The sequence below is a fragment of the Salmo trutta genome, chromosome 21 (assembly GCF_901001165.1).
Source record: "Salmo trutta chromosome 21, fSalTru1.1, whole genome shotgun sequence".
NCBI lineage: Eukaryota > Metazoa > Chordata > Actinopteri > Salmoniformes > Salmonidae > Salmo > Salmo trutta.
The window spans coordinates 8,800,776-8,821,747 of NC_042977.1; the positions used below are offsets into that span (position 1 = coordinate 8,800,776).

The 20,972-nt window shown below is 43.5% G+C and overlaps 1 protein-coding gene across 1 annotated transcript in view; it reads left to right on the top strand.

The window, feature by feature from the left end:
- Positions 1-5,564: 5,564 nt before the first annotated feature.
- Positions 5,565-20,972, top strand: part of LOC115156614 (collagen alpha-3(IV) chain) — a 76,226-nt gene continuing 60,818 nt past the window's right edge. The window contains exon 1 of the mRNA XM_029704113.1: positions 5,565-5,984. Coding sequence (XP_029559973.1) covers positions 5,919-5,984 — 66 coding nt within the window. The 5' untranslated portion in view covers positions 5,565-5,918. The remainder of the gene's footprint in view (positions 5,985-20,972) is intronic.

Genomic DNA, 20,972 nt, shown 5'->3' on the forward strand with positions numbered 1-20,972 from the left:
CTATTCAGTTGTGGGGGTTTGGAGTTGGACTGCTGTATGATAGACAGTTTAGTTTGAGTTAAGTCACGTCTCTCTCTCTCCTATGTCCCTCTCCCCTTGTGGTGGATATCAAGTGCTCTGGAGCTTCTCTCGCAATCATTTTACACTATTTTGTTTTGTTTACAATTCTAAACCTGGAGAAAGGGGAGTGGAAACATGGCATTCTCTCGCCCTTGGCTCACAGGTCTGTCCTGCCCTTGTCAAACACTTAGGTGTTATCGCCCACTAGTCTTGCAAGCAACACAGCGCTGAGCGCGGCACAGCAAGTGGTGCTTCCGCCCGCTCGTGCTGGATCGAGGTGTGCGCTTTTGTCCGCGATGGATCGCATAGGAACAATCTAAGTTACAACCCCCTTCCCGTTATCGCTCGCTCTCACACGTTGTAGTTATGCAGTAGACCTACAAAGGAAAGTGCGCTCTGTTCACATCCGTCTATTCCTAGGTGGCGCTAGTTTCAATTTGTGAGTTTAAAGTTTGAGGAAGCTTACAATTTATCCTAACATTTCTACTGATCTGTGTGCCAGTTATGATTTTCATATGCGCATTTCAATAATACCGTCTCAAAATCATTGTCACGTGGTTAATACAAATCGGAATTAAAATGATAACAAATCTCAAAGTTAAAATGCCACTTATGCGAGAGCACCAGATTTTGCTATATGGACACTGATTGGACCGTGATCCATTGGCGGCTAAAGAAATGAGCGCATGGAACTAAGATATAGCCTAGGCCAATGTAGCAGTAGGTCTATAATTTCCATTGTCAACTAAGTCAAAATGCATAAAGCCGACAAATAAAAATCACAAAATATCCTTATAAATACAGGTTCTTTGGTGGTGAGTTAATTAAGACTATCAGACATCCCCTAATGGGCACTTTCCTACATTTGTAGGCAGCAGGCCAAGTACTTCTATGAGTGCTCAGGCGCGCAAGCTCCGTCAACATTAAGACAGAGAAACCTGCCACATGCTCATTGCTCACATGGAGCGCTCTAAACAAAACACAATGAAGAAATAGACAACTCGTAAATAACGGTACGAAATAAACTAAAACTTGTTTCTCACAAGTGTAGCAGATTATGAACTCTGCAAACAGCGTTTCCACGTCGAGAATGGGAACGATAAATGACTCTAGGCCTAATTAATCCATGCATTAACGTAAACAAATGACAAGGATTAACGGTAAATGTACTACTGGTGACATATGTAATGGGGAATTGATACAAACAATCAAAGGGAAAACAATTAATGCGCAAGACTTGGCAGGAGACAGCACATTCTGGAGACACGCCAATATCGCCACCACACACCCCTCCCCCTCTTCTCTCAACATTTCAAATTATCATCACATATATTTTAGATGCATTGCTTTTCACTGACAGCCGCATCTCAATGATCAGCTAGGCCCATTGCCATGGCACGCACAGCCCAAATTGCGGGCCTCCCAACTAGGCTTACACACTTGTGTGTCACTTTCGTCTTATGAAGGAGACCAAGGCGCAGCATGCATATCGTTCCACATCTTTATTTATATGTGAAACTATGCAAGACATACAATAAACTATAAGCAAAACATCAAACCGTGATGGAGAGGTGCAACATGCACTAACTCAAAAATAATCTCCCACAAACAAAAGTGGGAAAAACAACTGCTTAAATATGATCCCCAATTAGAGACAACGATGACCAGCTGCCTCTAATTGGGGATAATCCAAAAACCCCAACATAGAAAAACAGAAACTAGAACCAAACATAGGAAAAAAACTAGATAAACCCCCCCAGTCACGCCCTGACCTACTCTACCATAGAAAATAAGAGCTCTCTATGATCAGGATGTGACAGTACCCCCCCCCCCCTCCCTAAAAGGTGTGGACTCCGACCGCAAAACCTGCAACCAAAAGGGAGGGTTGGGGGGGTGTCTAGTGTTGGTGGCAGTTCTGGTGCAGGACGAAGAAACCTCTCATCCTGCGGATCCGCCAGCATAGGAGGCGGCTCTGGTGCAGGACGACGAACCCTCTCATCCTGCGAACCTGCCAGCATCGGTGGAGGCTCCGGACTGCGGGCCGTCGCCGGAGGCTCCGGACTGCGGGCCGTCGCCGGAGGTTCCGGACTGGGACCTGTCGCCGGAAGCTCCGGACTGGGAACTGTCGCCGGAAGCTCTGGACTGGGAACTGTCGCCGGAAGCTCTGGACTGGGAACTGTCGCCGGAAGCTCTGGACTGGGAACTGTCGCCGGAAGCTCTGGACTGGGAACTGTCGCCGGAAGCTCTGGACTGGGAACTGTCGCCGGAAGCTCTGGACTGGGAACTGTCGCCGGAAGCTCTGGACTGGGAACTGTCGCCGGAAGCTCTGGACTGGGAACTGTCGCCGGAAGCTCTGGACTGGGAACTGTCGCCGGAAGCTCTGGACTGGAAACTGTCGCCGGAAGCTCTGGACTGGAAACTGTCGCCGGAAGCTCTGGACTGGAAACTGTCGCTGGAAGCTCTGGACTGGAAACTGTCGCCGGAAGCGCTGGACTGGAAACTGTCGCCGGAAGCTCTGGAACGGGAAGGCGCACTGGAGGCCTGATGCGTGGGGTTGGCACAGGTGGTGCCAGACTGGTAACACGCACCTCAGGGCGAGTGCGGAGAGCAGGCACAGGACGCACCTGACTGGGCAGGCGCACTGGAGGCCTAGTGCGTGGAGCCGGGACAGGTGGCGCCAGACTGGTGACACGCACTTCAGGGCAAGTGTGAGGAGCAGGCACAGGACGCACTGGACTGAGGACACGCACTTCAGGGAGAGTGCGAGGAGGAGGCACAGGACGTACTGGGCTGTGGAGGTGCACTGGAGACCTGGTGCGTAGAACCGGTGCAGGATATACTGGACCGTGGAGGCGCACTGGAGGTCTGGAGCATTGAGCTGGCACAACCCGTCCTGGCTGAACGCTCACTTTAGCCCGACAAGTGCAGGGCGCTGGCACAGGACGAACTGGGCTGTGAATGCGCACTGGCGACACAGTGCGTAGAGCTGGCGCAGGATATCCTGGACCGAGGAGGCGTACTGGAGACCAGGAGCGCTGAGCCGGCACAACCCGTCCTGGCTGAATGCTCACTTTAGCCCGGCAAATGCGGGGCACAGGCACAGTGCGCACCGGGCTATGAATGCGCACTGGAGATCAACGCATAACACGGTGCCTGACTGGTCACACGCTCCCTACGGTAAGCACGGGGAGTTGGCTCAGGTCTAAACCCTGACTCTGCCAATCTCCCTGTGTGCCCCCCCCCCCCCCCCCATTTTGGGGGGGCACTGCCTCTCGGGCTTCCGTCGTTGCCGTGCTAATTCATCGTATCACCGCCGTTCCTCTCTCGCTGTCTCCGCTTGCTTCCATGGCAGGGTCTTGTCCCCTGCCATTACCTCCTCCCAGGTCTAGGATGTCCTCCACTCCCTTTTCTCCCGGGCCCAGGATCTCTACTCCTCCTGGGCACGCTGCTTGGTCCTTTGGTGGTGGGAGATTCTGTCACGTTCGTCGTATGAAGGAGACCAAGGCGCAGCGTGCGTATCGTTCCACATCTTTATGTGAAACTATGCAAGACATACAATAAACTATAAACAAAACAACAAACCGTGATGAAGAGGTGCAACATGCACTAACTCAAAAATAATCTCCCACAAACAAAGGTGGGAAAAACAACTACTTAAATATGATCCCCAATTAGAGACAACGATGACCAGCTGCCTCTAATTGGGGATCATCCAAAAAACCCAACATAGAAAAACAGAAACTAGAATCAAACAACATAGAAAAAATAAACTAGATAAACCCACCCAGTCACGCCTTGACCTACTCTACCATAGAAAATAACAGCTCTCTATGGTCAGGACGTGACATTGTGGTTTGAAACAATCCACAGCGTTAAAAAAAAGCTCAATGATTTTCTTTCTTTCTTCATAGACAGAACTAATTAGACCTATATAATTTGGCAAATGTATTTTAATTTACTTTAGGCTGCAGTGATACTGTTACCGAATATTGTCCTATGCATAGGCTACTTAGGCTTAGGAATTGTATTGTATGGTTAGCCTGCAAATACTTTATTAGGCTATAAAGGTGACTTTTCAACCCCTGCACTCAGCACCCCCTACTCAAAAAAATCTTCTTGCTGCTATGCAAGATAGGCCTGCCTACCATCTGTTGAGGTGTTATCTAACTGCACATTCAGCATTCTCTCAAGATGCTGAAAGAAATCATTTCTCCACTCCTGTTCCCAAATCAAAATGTTGCCTACATTTGGTGTAATATTAAGTCTACGTGAGAGGTTATAGTCAATAGTCAATATAGTCAATGTCCAGATTTCAGTTTACGTTTAACCCATCTGAACAGTAGGCTACAGTTCCCTTGACGTGCCATAGGCCTATCTGAAGTCCCCGTCTTGTCACTCTCGAATTTGTATAGCGCCTCACAATCATCACGCATAACCTGCACTGCCATCATACTCTTTTACCACCAAATATTTCCCAAACATTACTTTTCTGGCCTTCTCTTCATTTTTCAGCTCTCCATTTCGCAGCTTTTCCCTTTAAAATTAAACTCTGACATTGTCATTTTTGCCTCCGTGGACCTACGTTAATAACTTCCCAAAAACTTTGGGCATGTAGGCTATTTGAGTCAACCCGTGCAACACTACTGCATTGACCTATGATGACCACATAGTAGCCTGTAGCCTACAATGTCATTTTGGAGGCAGACTGCAGACAGCATCATATCACTAGAACCAACAAACTGAAGCAGAATATTTAAAAACAATTATGAAAAGGCTTATATGTTTATGTTGTCAAATGTCAAACTTCTCAAAATACACTTTCTTATAAAATAGTAGCTAATCTTACAGTTCTGGGCCCGGTTTCCCGATAGCAATGAATTTAGGTTTAGGGCTACTAGTGTTTCAATGATGCATCTTTCCTACAACTGCTGAAGATGTAGGCCTGGCCTCCCGAGTGGCGCAGCAGTGTAAACAGGCACTGTTTATCATCACGCACGTTAGGCTATACATGAAATAGCCTATATTGAGAGAAATTACAGACATTAACTTTATAGCCATTTCTACCTCATTGCTACATATTGTACATGTAGTACTTATGTTCTGTCTTCACAGGCTACATTTCTTAACATGTATCACATTTTTCATGTTATTCATCTTATTCGTGTGTAAACTCCTCCACATCCCAAATTAATAATATTATGTGTACATTTTGTAAAGGGAAATACCGCCACACTCACTACTTGCTATCATGTAGGCGGTCTTTGTAAATACGAATTTGATCTTAACTGACTTGTTAAATAAAGGTTAAATAAAATAAATAAATAAAGGACAACACCTTCTGCCGAAGCAAGCGCAGAAATATGGTTCATATCAGGTTTTCCCAACCCTATCCTCAAACTGGCACACCTGATACAATTCATCAAGCCTTTGACTAGTCAGGTGTGCCAGTTTAGGGTTAAAACTAAAATGTGTAACTTCTGCGGGGGCCTGGGGAGAGGCTTGGGTAACACGATACCATCTAGGATAGACGCCCCCCTCTTCACAACCTGGGTTCCTCCACAAATTCTAAATCCGACTGCGGTGAACTATGGTGAAGCTTCGACATATTTTACGAACCTTTTCAAACTTTTGCCGCACGTTTGAGACGTTTATAGGCGTCGAATCACGGTGAAGGTGAGTTCGAGGGTCGTTTGGCGCCTTTGCAGAGGACAATAGATGAGCTGACACCGCAGGTGACCAGCGGCACCGACGTACCTGTTGCTTGCCGCCCACATACCGTAGGTGTCGGCCCTGGTTTATTGTGTGTGGCACGAGGTAGAGGAGCGCGCGAAGTTGATGAATCCGAGAGCAGCGGGAAGATGAGGACAGCATTGCTTTGTTTCGTGTTCCTGGGGATGATGCTGCTGGGAATTGAGGCGAAGGATGTAAGCATCATACCATGTTCATGCTTTTTCACTGAATATTATTGAAAAAGAAAACTGTAAGGCAGTGTTTCCCAACTGGCCAGGCGCAGGTGATTTTTTTTTGGTCCACCCAAATCTTGGTTGGACATAAGACTAAAAACATCTGCAAATCAGCTCCAAGGGATTTTAATTTTAGAAATCTGTTCCAAAGTATTCCCACTCATAGTATACATGATGTGATTATATACACATGTCAGCAACATTTGAAGTGATTGTTTTAGTCAAACATTATATGCTTGGGCTTCTTGCTGTCAATTTGTAGTCTACAAATTAGACTATTTGCAATTATGTTCTGGCTCCCTGACCATCTGCTCAAGAAAAAAATCGTCCAGTGCCCCCACATATTGACTCTGTACCAGTACCCCTTGTATATAGCCTCTCTACTGTTATTTTACTGCTGCTCTTTAATAATTGCTTATTTTTACTGATCTACTTTTTACTTAACAGTTATTTTTCTTAAAACTGCATTGTTTGTTAATGGCTTGTGCCTCAGAGGAATTTGGAACTACAGTAATTGTTTTCCATGCCGAAACCGGATGACATGTCACTAAACAACAGGGACATACTAGACATTCATGGAAAGTAGGGCTGAGCCCCTTTTAGGGGAGTCTGGGCATACTCCCCCAGGATTTTTTTTAAAGCCCCCAAAACGTCTTTTCATCATGTATTTTTAGAGTAACAACGGGTGTAAAATCTATCAAAATAAGGTTATTTTTGATCAAGGATGGCTAAAAGTATACCTGTATCATAGTTTGTGTTAGACACGGATCTAATATGACTTAATTAAATTCTATCCAAATATAATTTTTTAAGTCCACTCTGTCCACATCCATCCAACAAAAGGCACAAAAATGAGAGAGAGAGAGAGAGAGAGAGAGAGAGAGAGAGAGAGAGAGAGAGAGAGAGAGAGAGAGAGAGAGAGAGAGAGAGAGAGAGAGAGGTGAGAAGACATGCAGGTCATATTATACCATTAGAAAAAATCTTTGTTAAGTTTCACCCTTTTGTTAATTGTTGCTCAAAATTAAACAAATAATTCAGACACATGGAACATTTTAATCAGTATCATCCACAATGGGGCAAAACTAAACTCAACTAATGAGCTAAATAAAATAAATGAAATAAAAATCAAATCAAATTTTATTAGTCACATGCGCCGAATACAACAGGTAGACCTTACAGTGAAATGCTTACTTACGAGCCCCTAACCAACAATGCAGATTCAAAAAAATATGGATAAGAATAAGTGATAAAAGAATTAAGAGCAGCAGTAAAATAACAATAGAGAGACTATATATAGGTGGGTACCGATACAGAGTCAATGTGAGGGGGCGCCAGTTAGTTGAGGTAGTATGTACATGTAGGTAGAGTTATTAAAGTGACTATGCATAGATGACAACAGAGAGTAGCCGTGGTGTAAAGAGGGGGTGGGGGGCACTGCATATAGTCTGGGTAGCTATTTGACTAGATGTTCAGGAGTCTTATGGCTTGTGGGTTGAAGCAGTTTAGAAGCCTCTTGGACCTAGACTTGGCACTCCGGTACCGCTTGCCGTAAGGTAGCAGAGAGAACAGTCTATGACTAGGGTGACTAGTGTCTTTGACAATTTTTAGGGCCTTCCTCTGACACCGCCTGGTATAGAGGTCCTGGTTGGCAGGAAGCTTGGCCCCAGTGATGTACTGGGCCGTTCGCACTACCCTCTGTAGTGCCTTGCGGTCAGAGGCCAAGCAGTTGCCATACCAGGCAGTGATGCAACCAGTCAGGATGCTCTCTATGGTGCAGCTGTAGAACCTTTTGAGGATCAGCACAGAAAAAAAATGTATGAAATGAAATGAAATGTATGCATTCACTACTGTAAGTCGCTCAGGATAAGAGCGTCTGCTAAATGACTAAAATGTAAATGTAAAATCTGAGGACCCATGCCAAATCTTTTCAGTCTCCTGAGGGGGAATAGGTTTTGTCGTGCCCTCTTCATGACTGTCTTGGTGTGCTTGGACCATGTTAGTTTGTTGGTGATGTGAACATCAAGGAACTTCAAGCTCTCAACCTGCTCCACTGCAGCCCCATTGATGAGAATGGGGCGTGCTCTGTCCTCTTTTTCCTGTAGTCCACAATCATCTCCTTTGTCTTGATCACGTTTAGAGAGAGAGGTTGTTGTCCAGGCACCACATGGCCAGGTCTCTGACCTCCTCCCTACAGGCTGTCTTGTCATTGTCGGTGATCAGGCCTACCACTGTTGTGTCATCGGCAGATTTAATGATGGTGTTGGAGTTGTATCTGGCCGTGCAGTCATGAGTGAACAGGGAGTACAGGGGGGACTGAGCCCTGAGGGGCCCCTGTGTTGAGGATCACCGAGGGGGATGTGTTGTTACCTACCCTTACCACCTGGAGGTGGCCTGTCAGGAAGTCCAGGATCCAGTTGCAAAGGGAGGTGTTTAGTCCCAGGGTCTTTTAGCTTATTGATGAGCTTTGAGGGCACTATGGTGTTGAATGCTGAGATGTAGTCAATGAATATCATTCTCACATAGGTGTTCCTTTTGTCCAGGTGAGAAAGGGCAGTGTGGAGTGCAACAGAGGTTGTATCATCTGTGGATCTGTTAGGGCGGTATGCAAATTGGAGTGTCTGTGTGTAGGGTGTCTGGGATGATGGTGTTGATGTGAGCCATGACCAGCCTTTCAAAGCACTTCATGGCTACAGACGTGAGTGCTACACGTCAGTAGTCATTTAGGCAGGTTACTTTAGTGTTCTTCGGCACAGGGGCTATGGTGGTCTGCTTAAAACATGTTGGTATTACAGACTCGGACAGGGAGAGGTTGAAAATGTCAGTGAAGACACTTTCCAGTTGGTCAGCGCATGCTCACAGTACACGTCCGTGTAATCCATCTGGCCCTGCGGCCTGGTGAATGTTGACCTGTTTAAAGGTCTTACTCACATCGGCTGCGGAGACCGTAATCACACAGTCTTCCAGAACAGCTGGTGCTCTCATGCATGTTTCAGTATTATTTGCCTCAAAGCGAGCATCAAAGTATTTTAGCTCGTCTGGTAGGCTCGTGTCACTGGGCAATTCTCGGCTGTGCTTCCCTTTGTAGTCCGTAATGGTTTGCAAGCCCTGCCACATCCGACGAGCGTCAGAGTTGGTGTAGTACGACTCGATCTTAGTCCTGTATTGATGCTTTTCCTGTTTTATGGTTCGTCGGAGGGCATAGCAGGATTTCTTGTAAGCTTCCGTTTTAGTGTCCCTCTCCTTGAAAGCAGCAGCTCTAGCCTTTAGCTCAGTGTGGATGCTGCTTGTAATCCATGGCTTCTGGTTGGGGTATGTATGTACGGTCACTGTGGTGACGACGTCATCGATGCACTTATTGATGAAGCCAATGACTGATGTGGTGTACTCCTCAATACCATCGGAGGAATCCCAGAACATATTCCAGTCTGTGCTAGCAAAACAGTCCTGTAGCTTAGCATCTGCTTCCTCTGACCACTTTTTATTGATCTAGTCACTGGTGCTTCCTGCTTTAATTTTTGCTTGTAAGTAGGAATCAGGAGGATAGCATTATGGTCAGATTTGCCAAATGGAGGGTGAGGGAGAGCTTTGTATGCATCTCTGTGTGTGGAGAATAGGTGGTCCAGAGTTCTTTTTCCTCTGGTTGCATATTTAACATTTAACACAAAACACACAAAACACAATCGTCTGGGTGCACATAAAACGTCTGCCTTCTTCTCCAGCGCCATCTTACTAAAACAATTGAAACATTTAATCTGATAAAGTAAGATCCCAAACAAATATTACAACCTATATCACAGAACTGCTCCTCCTGCTTCTCTCTTTTGATGCTTATTTTGTGGGTGGACGCATCAAAGTGTACCTCCTATTTTTAAAGGTGGCAAAGCAGTCAATGACACTATTGTGGCTTAATGGCCCAAGCACTCCACCCTCAATGGACATGGCTGCAAGACTTGCAAGCCTTTTCTGACCCATTGTCTTACGCAACCAGGAATGCAGCCGGCGCTGTGCTCTTCAGAAGGAAAGGAAACACATCATCCAGGAGGTTATGCACAGCAAGCATATTTTTGGGAGGACATCCAGCCTCTCTTTTCCAGGCAAGAACGTTTCTGGCCACCAATATCTCTTTTGTTTTAAAATCAATACTGTGGTGCTTGGCAAACTCAGTTAAGCATGATGTATCTAGGATGTTTTTGGAGTTGGGGCTACATGCCTGTATGCCTTTGAGCAGACCTGCATCTACAGTCGAGAATCACTGTGTCACGATCGTCGTAAGAACATTCAGACCAAAGCGCAGCGTGAAATCGGCAATAAACAATAATAAACAATAAAGAACAAACGAAACGTGACGTTCTGGAGTGCTCACAGGCAACTTCACAAAAACAAAACAAGATCCCACAAAACACAGTGGGGAAATGGCTGCCTAAATATGATCCCCAATCAGAGACAACGATAAACGGCTGTCTCTGATTGGGAACCATACCAGGCCAACATAGAAATAAAACAACCTTGACTACCCACCCTAGTCACACCCTGACCTAACCAACATAGAGAATAAAAGGCTCTCTATGGTCAAGGCGTGACACACTGGTCAAGCTCACAAACCACCTGTCCAAGCAGGGGAGCAACAACTCTGTTCTCATTGTTTGGGAACATGACAATTCTGTGCCTAAACCCAAGGAGGTCTCCACCACAAAATCTCCCGTTTTCCTTTGTTTACGCTTTCTTGCTGCATCTGCCTCTGGAATATTGTGAATTTCACAGAGTGCTTTGGTTCTGTCATAAAGTTCTGTGGCAAATGCATCTGTGCGTTTGCCTATCAGTGTGTCTCATACAGCTTGTTTGTCACGTTGGTATAAAGGGATCGGGAGACAGGCGCAGGAATGCGCAATATGGGTTTTTATTGACTCAAATTACAGTAAATGTAAAGGCACGGGGGACGAAGACCAAACAAACACATACATAAAACATAGGGTTGAATCCCAAACAAAAGAGTGAGGAGTACCTCAAATAAATAACACACGCACACAGGACGAGACCCGTAATCATCTGCGCAATCCACAATGGCACAAAAGCCAAAACACACAGCACAGGTACTCACACGCACCAACGGACATGGGAACAATAATGGAAAGCCCAATCGAAACCAAAGGGCACACTTATACAAGTACTAATCAGTGGAAATAGGGGACAGGTGTGCGTAATGAAAGCTTCTGCCAGGTCTACAGTCTCTTTCTGGAGGAACTTGTGCAGTCCCTCGGTTATAGAAAGAAGGGACTGATACATCAGTAGCAAATACACGGTGGAGAACTGATGAAGCTTTGCTCTCAGACCAACAACCATTGGGGATCCAATGGCAGATAGACAATCAAAAATAGCAGTTAAAGTGTCCAGGACTGCATTTATGGACCGTAGCTGGCATGCCCAGCAAGTGTTTGAGAGCTGTACAAGTTCAGCTGATGCTATTCCAAGTTTGGACTGAGCTTTTTTGAACTTGTGGTGGTTAACTAGGGATGTACTGAAAAACGAATACACGTTCTCCAAGAAACTGAAAAACTCAGCAGCCTCCGGAATAGCCCTGCATGTTTGACACAACACCAAATTAAGCTCATGAGCATAGCAATGTACATAAATTGCCCCCGGATGCAGCACTCTGAAATGTGCTTGTACAGTTCCTTTGGACCCACTCATGACAGCTGCACCATCATTGGTCTGTGCAACGCACTTTAGGCCTGCTACCCCTCTCATTTGGAGCTGCTGTTGCAACTCATTTGCTATCGATTGGGTATCAAATGGCTTGATATCTGTAGGGTGCTAGTAAACGCTCCTTAACTGTCCCCTCTGTCACATACCTAACACACAGAGCCAACTGTTCAGACTGCCCATCCCTCGCCTCATGCGCCATAATGGCATACATTCCAGGCTTTGACATCTCAGAGACTATGGTGTTCGTAATCTCTTGAGCACAGCATTCGATCATATCATTCTGAGATTCTGGAGAGTGATACGTCGCATTTGATGGAGTACTGTACCTTTGCAGGAAAGGGTCAAACTCCTTCAAAAGCTCCATACTTTCAAGAAAGTTCCCTCTATTTGTGCTTTCACTAGATTCACCATTGGCACGGAAAGAGAGTCCCTGTCACCCTAACACTGAGGTGACTGCAACAATTCTCCCCATACTCCTTTCTCTCTGCAATATCACTAGCATGGGCAGATGTTAAAATCTGAGCAATGTTCCCATGATTGTTAGTTGCCTGGTAGCTTTGCCATGCCACAACACTGTCTCTGTGTGTTTGTGCCATCTCATGTTTACCGAAGATAAACAAAGCTTTTTTTCACATTTTTGCAGCCATTACTGACAAAATAATCAAATGTAATGTTTTTGCCAAAAGCTCTACATGGAAAGCAAAAAGCTGTGTTTTTGTGGACAGAGTACTCTACCCAATTGTATTTCTCAAACCAGCAGTGCTAAAATGCCCTTTTCTGTGTACCAAACCTTTCGTATGGGTAACTTTTCAGCTTCACTTGTCTGGGCCCTGTGTCTTTGTCACCTAAACCACTCTCATTTCTGGAAGGAGTTGCTGCAGCGGCTTGATTACTTTCTTTCTCTGGATCTGTTTGTTGTCCCACTCGCTCTGGATCTGTTTCTTGTCCCTCCTTCTCTGGGCATGTTTGCTCTCTCTCCCTTATACAGCTCGCATGTTGATCTTTGCCTTGCACAGAAGCCTCTCTTTCTGCATGACCCTTTAAGATATCACGAACATCATTTATTATTGCCTAACAAAAGTAAGACATGCTGTACACATTTAACTGAAAGCTTAAACATCTACTCGCTTTTTTTATCACTAACCTTCATCAGACATGCTCCCTCAGCCCTGTCAGCCTTAATAGGTGATTAATCAGTTTAGGTTTGAATTTGTTTCTTTGATCTGGTAAAATCTTAATTTCTCAACGAATTGGCCTTCGGCAGAGCTGCTGGCACTGCCTCTCTTGAAGAATTTCTGTATGTCCATCTAACGTTAGTTGTTAGCTAGCCTACAGTTGAGAAATTGAGGATAATACAATGACATTGTGATCAACACTATGTCACCTTTTCTACACATCACCGACTGATAATTGTTTTGTAATGGCCTACTGAATGAAAGCAATTGAGTATGAAAAGATATGTGCATGATGTTATGTCATCTGTCTCATTTATAGCCTGGCACAGATAGCAAAACTACATTAAATACAACATGAATTACATATCATCGCCACATAACTTATGTCGAATTTAAAAGACAACGTTACCGTTAGCTAGCTCGCAACGTCTGTTACACTGTAGCCTACAGGCAGCCTCACATAAAAACGTATTGGTTAACATAGCTTTGATTATGACCAAAGTCTATAGTAGTGAATACTCTCTCTCTGTTCTAACTTACAACAAATTCACATCGTAGGCTATCTACATGAATCCGTCCTGTCAGAGCCTTTTCCTGTCCGTTTACTGTTAGTCTCAAGCCACAGAAGTAACTAACGTTAACCAAAATGTTAGCTACAAGTAGGCCTAACAGTCACTAGCGCATGCAGCAGCCTCCCCCAGGTCCTAGTGCCCACCCGGTAAGAAGTTTAAAATGCGATGGAACAGTTGCCGGGGGAAAAAAAATCACAGAGAAAATATATTGACTCATATATTGATTTATTCGGGGGGGTTAATGAATATTTCAGGGGGCTAGGTCTAGCGACATCCATGATAAGCAAACAACCAAAATATCAATAGCCACTACAATGTCAAAACATTTTTGTCATGAATTCAATACCAATTGCTTGATTTTGCGGACCCGCGACTATGATGTATCAACGTTAGTTAGCCAACATTAGCATGATAGCGATGCTAGTCAGCATAGGTTGCTACATGATAATCAGCTTGCGTTAGCTAGCGAGCTAGCCAGCCTAGCAAGCTCTAGTCCAAGCGAAACAGATGCAACCCTGCTGGCTAACGGCTACTTAAATGACCAGTAGTGACAGTGAGGTCTCTATGAGATTCAAGGCTTTAATAAGTGCCATTGTGCAGAAATGGCAAAGAAAATACTGGTTTATGAGCTAAGTTAGCTAGCAAGATAGCTATGACAGTTACCAGTGTGCATGCACAAATGCATGACTACACATTGCATCAAAGTCAAGAAGGCATGCAGAATGGACTGCCTCTCTGGGACTTGACTGCCCCATCTGGCTAGCTAGTAGAGGGGTACAAAAATGCTGGTGCACAGATGCATAGCTCATGCAATTATCTTCTGTTCTAGTCAATGACATTACATGTTGCTAAGTAAATACTTGCATAAAATCTCTCATTGCATGCTAGCGCATACAATCTCTAGTTGTATTTTTTTGCATAGGAAAAGGGACTCACCCAACAAATCCTTTGAAGGGGGATACACATTAATGATAGCTTGTGACTGAGGATGAAAAACCCGGTGACCACTAGATATCCTCGTATACCCATATTTAGATCAAATGCACTTGATTTTTAAATCAGTACTGTGTGAATGAGAAGACCAAACTATTTTGGGGTATCTATAAGTGTTTTTTATACTCAGCAGGTAGGGGCCTATATGGAAGCCCTAAAGCCCAAGACATAGACTCTTGCAATTATCTAGTTTGAAAGACTTAGTATCTTGTTTGAGCAGCTTTTTTCTAAGTTGTTCAAACAAGATACAATCTGTGCACAAGGCGAGACCCAAATGCAGACACAGGAGGCAGATGGTTGGAGTCTTACAATGTTTATTAATCCAAAGGGATAGGCAAGAGATTGGTCGTAGACAGGCAAAAAGGTCAAAACCAGATCAGAGTCCAGGAGGTACAGAGTGGCAGACAGGCTTGTGGTCAAGGCAGGCAGAATGGTCAGGCAGGCGGGTACAAAGTCCAGGAACAGGCAAGGGTCAAAACCGGGAGGACTAGAAAAAGGAGAATGCAAAAAGCAGGAGACCGGGAAAACCACTGGTGATTTGGAAACATACAAGACTAACTGGCACAGAGAGACAGGAAACACAGAGATAAATACACTGTGGAAAATAAGCGACACCTGGAGGGGGTGGAGACAATCACAAGGACAGGTGAAACAGATCAGGGCGTGACAGATACTTAGTTGTTTGAACAAGTTACCTTGTTCGAACAACTTAATTGTTATTTTGTCTTATTAGGCCTAATTTGTTATGCAGCTTGTTCGAACAACTTAATTGTTATTTTGTCTTATTAGGCCTAATTTGTTATGCAGCTTGTCAGACCTGTAGTGCTGGCTTGCTGCAGCCATTCATTCACTGATTCCATGCATTGACATGATTATTCATTGACAGTTCTTTGATAGCCTAAAGCAGGGCAGCTTTTGAGCATGTACTGTAAGTGGGCAAGTGTGGAGCGAGAAGTACAGCGTAGTTGAGCAGATTTTTAAAAAATGCCGTCTGCGTTGTCTTTTCACTCTGGTACTGCTTAGCCACATGCTCTGGGCATGCTCTGCCTTGCATTTTCCATTTCCTTTACCACTATTCTTTTAATTAGGCCTATTTGGTTGTAATAATTTAGCCTACCACACTCACAGTAGTCTATATCAAGTTTATATTCTACTTTCTAACATTAGGAAATGTTGCTATTTTAGCTTAATTAAATGTATTTATATTATGGTATTTGTATTCCAAATAAAATGTTTACATTTGGAGTCCATCAACAAAGAAACTACCATACTAATGTTAGAAAGTATAATATAAACTAGATATAGGCTACTGTGGGTGGGGTAGGCTAAATAATTACAACCGACCAGGCCTAATTAAAATGATAGTGATAAAGTAAATGAAAAATGCTAGGCAGAGCATGCCCAGAGCTTGTGGCTGAACAGTACCAGAACAAAATTGGAGCGGGAGAGAAGTCTGAGGACATTTTTTAAATATGCTTGAATTTTGCTCTGCTTGCTCCTAGCTCCAAACTTACATTCACATGCTCTGGCATTCAAAAGCAGCCCTGCTTTAGGCTAACGAAAGACTGCCAATGAATAATCATATCAATGGATGGAATCAGTTAATGAATGGCTGAAAAAAAGCCAGCAACCATTACAGGTCTGACAAGCTGCATAACAAATTAGGACTAATTAGACAAAAGAACAATTCAGTTGTTCGAACAACATAATAACTTGTTCAAACGTCTTAGTATCTCGGCGAACGGATGATCTCCACATGTGTGGTTCCCACCGTGAAGCATGGAGGAGGAGGTGTGGGGGTGCTTTGCTGGTGATACTGTCAGTGATTTATTTAGAATTCAATGTACACTTAACCAGCATGGCTACCACAGCATTCTGCAGCGATACACCATCCCATCTGGTTTGCACTTAGTGGGACTATCATTTGGTTTTCAACAGGGCAATGACCCAAAACACACCTCCAGGCTGTGTAAGGGCTATTTGCAGCCCCCACAAATAGGACTGCTATAAGCCCTTGGCAGTCCGCTTTTGGATCTCTGGCATTTAGCCTCCACTCAGAGGACTGCTATAAACCCTAAGCAAGCCATCTAGCCACAAGTTAATTTGAAAGACAATAGCAAGGAATTTATTTTCTCAAATTCAGCCTGCCACCTTCCAGCTAACCACAGGCAGCCAGAGGCTGCAAGCGGTTTTTGTTGTTTCTATAAATACCATACATTTGTTGTGATTTTAATTTGATTTGATTTATATGCCAATTTAAAAACAATACAACCACACATGCGGACATAATTCATTTAAAATCATTGAGGATGACACCAAAAGGGATACACCTAATAATTTACAGTACCTGTTGAGGACAGACGTTCCGCCAGAGGGACCCCTCGCCAACAGCCAATGGAATAGCAGGGCGCGAAATAAAAAACAACAAAAATCTCATAATTCAAATTTCTCAAACAATCAACTATTTTACACCATTTTAAAGATAAACTTCTCGTTAACCTCTCTAGGGTAGGTGGCACCAAATCGTCCCACCTACGTAACAGCCAGTGGAATCCTGTGGCGCGTTATTCAAATACCTTAGAAATGCTATTACTTCAATTTCTCAAACATATGACTATTTTACAGCATTTTAAAGACAAGACTCTCGTTAATCTAACCACACTGTCCGATTTCAAAAAGGCTTTACAACGAAAGCAAAACATTAGATTATGTCAGCAGAGTACCCAGCCAGAAATAATCAGACACCCATTTTTCAAGCTAGCATATAATGTCACAAAAACCCAGAAGACAGCTAAATGCAGCACTAACCTTTGATGATCTTCATCAGATGACACACCTAGGACATTATGTTATACAATACATGCATGTTTTGTTCAATCAAGTTCATATTTATATCAAAAACCAGCTTTTTACATTAGCATGTGACGTTCAGAACTAGCATACCCCCCGCAAACTTCCGGCGAATTTACTAACAATTTACTAAATTACTCACGATAAACGTTCACAAAAAGCATAACAATTATTTTAAGAATTATAGATACAGAACTCCTCTATGCACTCGATATGTCCGATTTTAAAATAGCTTTTTGGTGAAAGCACATTTTCCAATCTTCTAAGTAGATAGCCCGGCATCACAGGGCTAGCTATTTAGACACCCAGCAAGTTTAGCCTTCACCAAACTCCGATTTACTATTAGAAAAGTTTGATTACCTTTGGTGTTCTTCGTCAGAATGCACTCCCAGGACTTCTACTTCAATAACAAATGTTGGTTTGGTCCCAAATAATCCATAGTTATGTTCAAACAGCGGTGTTTTGTTCGTGCGTTCAAGACACTATCCGAATGGTAAATAAGGGTTACGAGCACGGCGCATTTCGTGACAAAAAAATTCTAAATATTCCATTACCGTACTTCGAAGCATGTCAACCGCTGTTTAAAATCAATTTTTATGCCATTTTTCTCGTAAAAAAGCGATAATATTCTGACCGGGAATCTGCGTTTAGGTAAATAGACGAAAGAAAATAAAGCACGGGATCGACTCGTGCACGCGCCTAAGCCCATTATCCTCTTATCGGCCACTTGCCAAAAGCGCAAATGTGTTTCAGCCTGGGGCTGGAATGACATCATTCAGCTTTTTCCCGGGCTCTGAGAGCCTATGGGAGCCGTAGGAAGTGTCACGTTACAGCAAAGATCCTCAGTCTTCAATAAACAGAGACAAGAAGAACAAGATCTTGTCAGAGAGGGCACTTCCTTTAAGGAATCTTCTCAGGTTTTTGCCTGCCATATGAGTTCTGTTATACTCACAGACACCATTCAAACAGTTTTAGAAACTTTAGGGTGTTTGCTATCCGAAGCCAATAATTATATGCATATTCTAGTTACTGGGTAGGAGTAGTAACCAGATTAAATCGGTACGTTTTTTATCCGGCCGTGTAAATACTGCCCCCTAGCCCTAACAGGTTAAAAACCACACAGCCACATTGTCCGATTTTAAAAAGGCTTTACTGCAAAAGCATAGCATTAGATTATGTTAGGACAGCACCAAAACAAGAAAAACCACACAGCCATTTTTCAAGCAAGGAGAGGCGTCACAAAAACCAGAAATACAGCTAAAATGAATCACTAACCTTTGACGATCTTCATCAGATGACACTCCCAGGACTCAATGTTACACAATACATGTATGTTTTGTTCGATAAAGTTCATATTTATATCCAATAAACCCATTTTACATTGGCGCGTGATGTTCAGAAAATGTTTTGCCTCCCAAAACCTCCGGTGAATGAGCACATCAATTTACAAAAATACTCATCATAAATGTTGATAAACTTTACAACAGTTATTGAAAGAATTATAGATACACTTCTCCTTAATGCAACCGCTGTGTCAGATTTCAAAATAGATTTACGGCGAAAGCACATTGTTCAATATTCTGAGTACAGAGCTCAGCCATCAAAGCAAGCTATACAGTTACCCGCCAAGTTCTGGAGTCAACAAAACTCAGAAATAGTATTATAAATCTTCACTTACCTTTGCTGATCTTTGTCGGAATGCACTCCCAGGACTCCCACTTCCACAAGAAATGTTCGTTTTGTTCGATAAAGTCCATAATTTATGTCCAAATACCTCCGTTTTGTTCGCGCGCTCAGAACACTATTCCAAAGGCACGATGCGCGAGCGCAAAACCCTAGACGAAAAGTAAAAAAGTTCCATTACCGTTCGTAGAAATATGTCAAACGATGTTTGCAATCAATCCTTAGGGTCTTTTTATCATAAATCTTCGATAATATTCCAACCGGACAATAGCGTATTCATTACAGAGGAAAAAGAAGGAACGGCGCGCCTGCGTGGGTGCGCCTGCGTGACCGCGTAGTAAACAACTCATTGGCCTCAGCCTAGTCCACTTGTTGAATCTCCTCTTATTCTCTCCCCATTCACAGTAGAAGCATGAAACAAGGTTCTAAAGACTGTTGACATCTAGTGGAAGCCTTAGGAAGTGCAAAATGACTCCACAGACACTGTAGTTTAGATAGGCAATCACTTGAAAAACTACAAACCTCAGATTTCCCGCTTCCTGGTTGGATTTGTCTCAGGTTTTTGCCTGCCATATGAGTTCTGTTATATTCACAGGCATCATTCAAACAGTTTTAGAAACGTCAGAGTGTTTACTATCCAAGTCTACTAATAATATGCAAATATTTGACTCTGGGCCCGAGTAGCAGGCAGTTTACTCTGGGCACGCTTTTCATCCGAGCGTGAAAATACTGCCCCCTGTCCCAAACAGTTTTTAAGTAGATTACTGCTATGTGACTTGTTTCAGGAATCTAGGCGTATGTTGCGCGTCACTAGTTCACAGGAGCTAGATTTGAACATAAACTTTTTTTTTAAATCAATATGCGTTTTTTGGCAGAAATGTCTTCTGGAACATGTGAATTTTCATGTGCCTTAATAACAAACTTGTATGCCATCTGTAAATACGAATACATTTTTTTAATTACGAGCCTAGTTGGTTTAGCTACAGAAAAAGTCAGCAACCTACCCACTAGCCATGATTGGCTGAGATAATGAGTGGTCTGGACATGCTGAGAGATGAGTTCAGATTGGTCTGCCATGTAGCACGCTTCTGTCCATAACATGAGATGGTCAGTATGTGTATGTAATGCTACTTTTTTTGATAGATGTCACATAGTAGAACTGCATAAGTGTTGCTCTACACTCTCTGGAGGACCAAGTTTTGAAATCAGTGGAATTAGAGTATGATAGCTAAGGAGATGGAGAAAACTCTGGTGTTTGATTGCAAATTTGCAGACGGAGTCAAAAAGAGGACACACAGAAGGCTGTTGTAATCCAGAGACAGGTGTTTTATATATCTTCAAACTAAGGGCAACCATGGCATCCGTGACAGAGGAAGAAGCATCCATCCATGTATACGGGTAACATAGTCTAGCTAGCTACATTTTCAGATATTACACGTTTCAAATTTTGTCAAAAAGTCAAAGTGTATTGTTAGCTGGCTGGCTGAGTGGCTGGCTAGCTAGCTAACGTTACGTGTATGATCTGTGTTGTAATATTATTCGTATCTCAGAGCCATTTGCATTGCTAGTTATAGCCTAATGTTAGCTAGCTAACATTGAACCTGCTTGGTTAGCTAACTGCAGATTCATGCAGGGTAGTAACATTATGATTTGGGATTGTGGTTCATTGTTTAGCTAGCTAGCTACATGTATAAATAAAGGACTCCACTATGCAAGTAACTATTTCAATAAAATGTTTATGTCACTGCGACAACTGTCGATAGATGTAGCTGGTAAATTCGCGCAGAATAACTGCCGAATTTACGACCGCTCAACACCTGTTGAATATGGCCGGTGTCAGTAAACGTTGGCAAAAGTGTAATTACATTGTTGGCAGCAGCACAATTGCAGTCACCAACACTCTGAATAACAGAAAAACAGCCTAACCAGCTCTGCTAGGAAGACTAAAATGGTCAGTGAGCTGTTCTTTCATT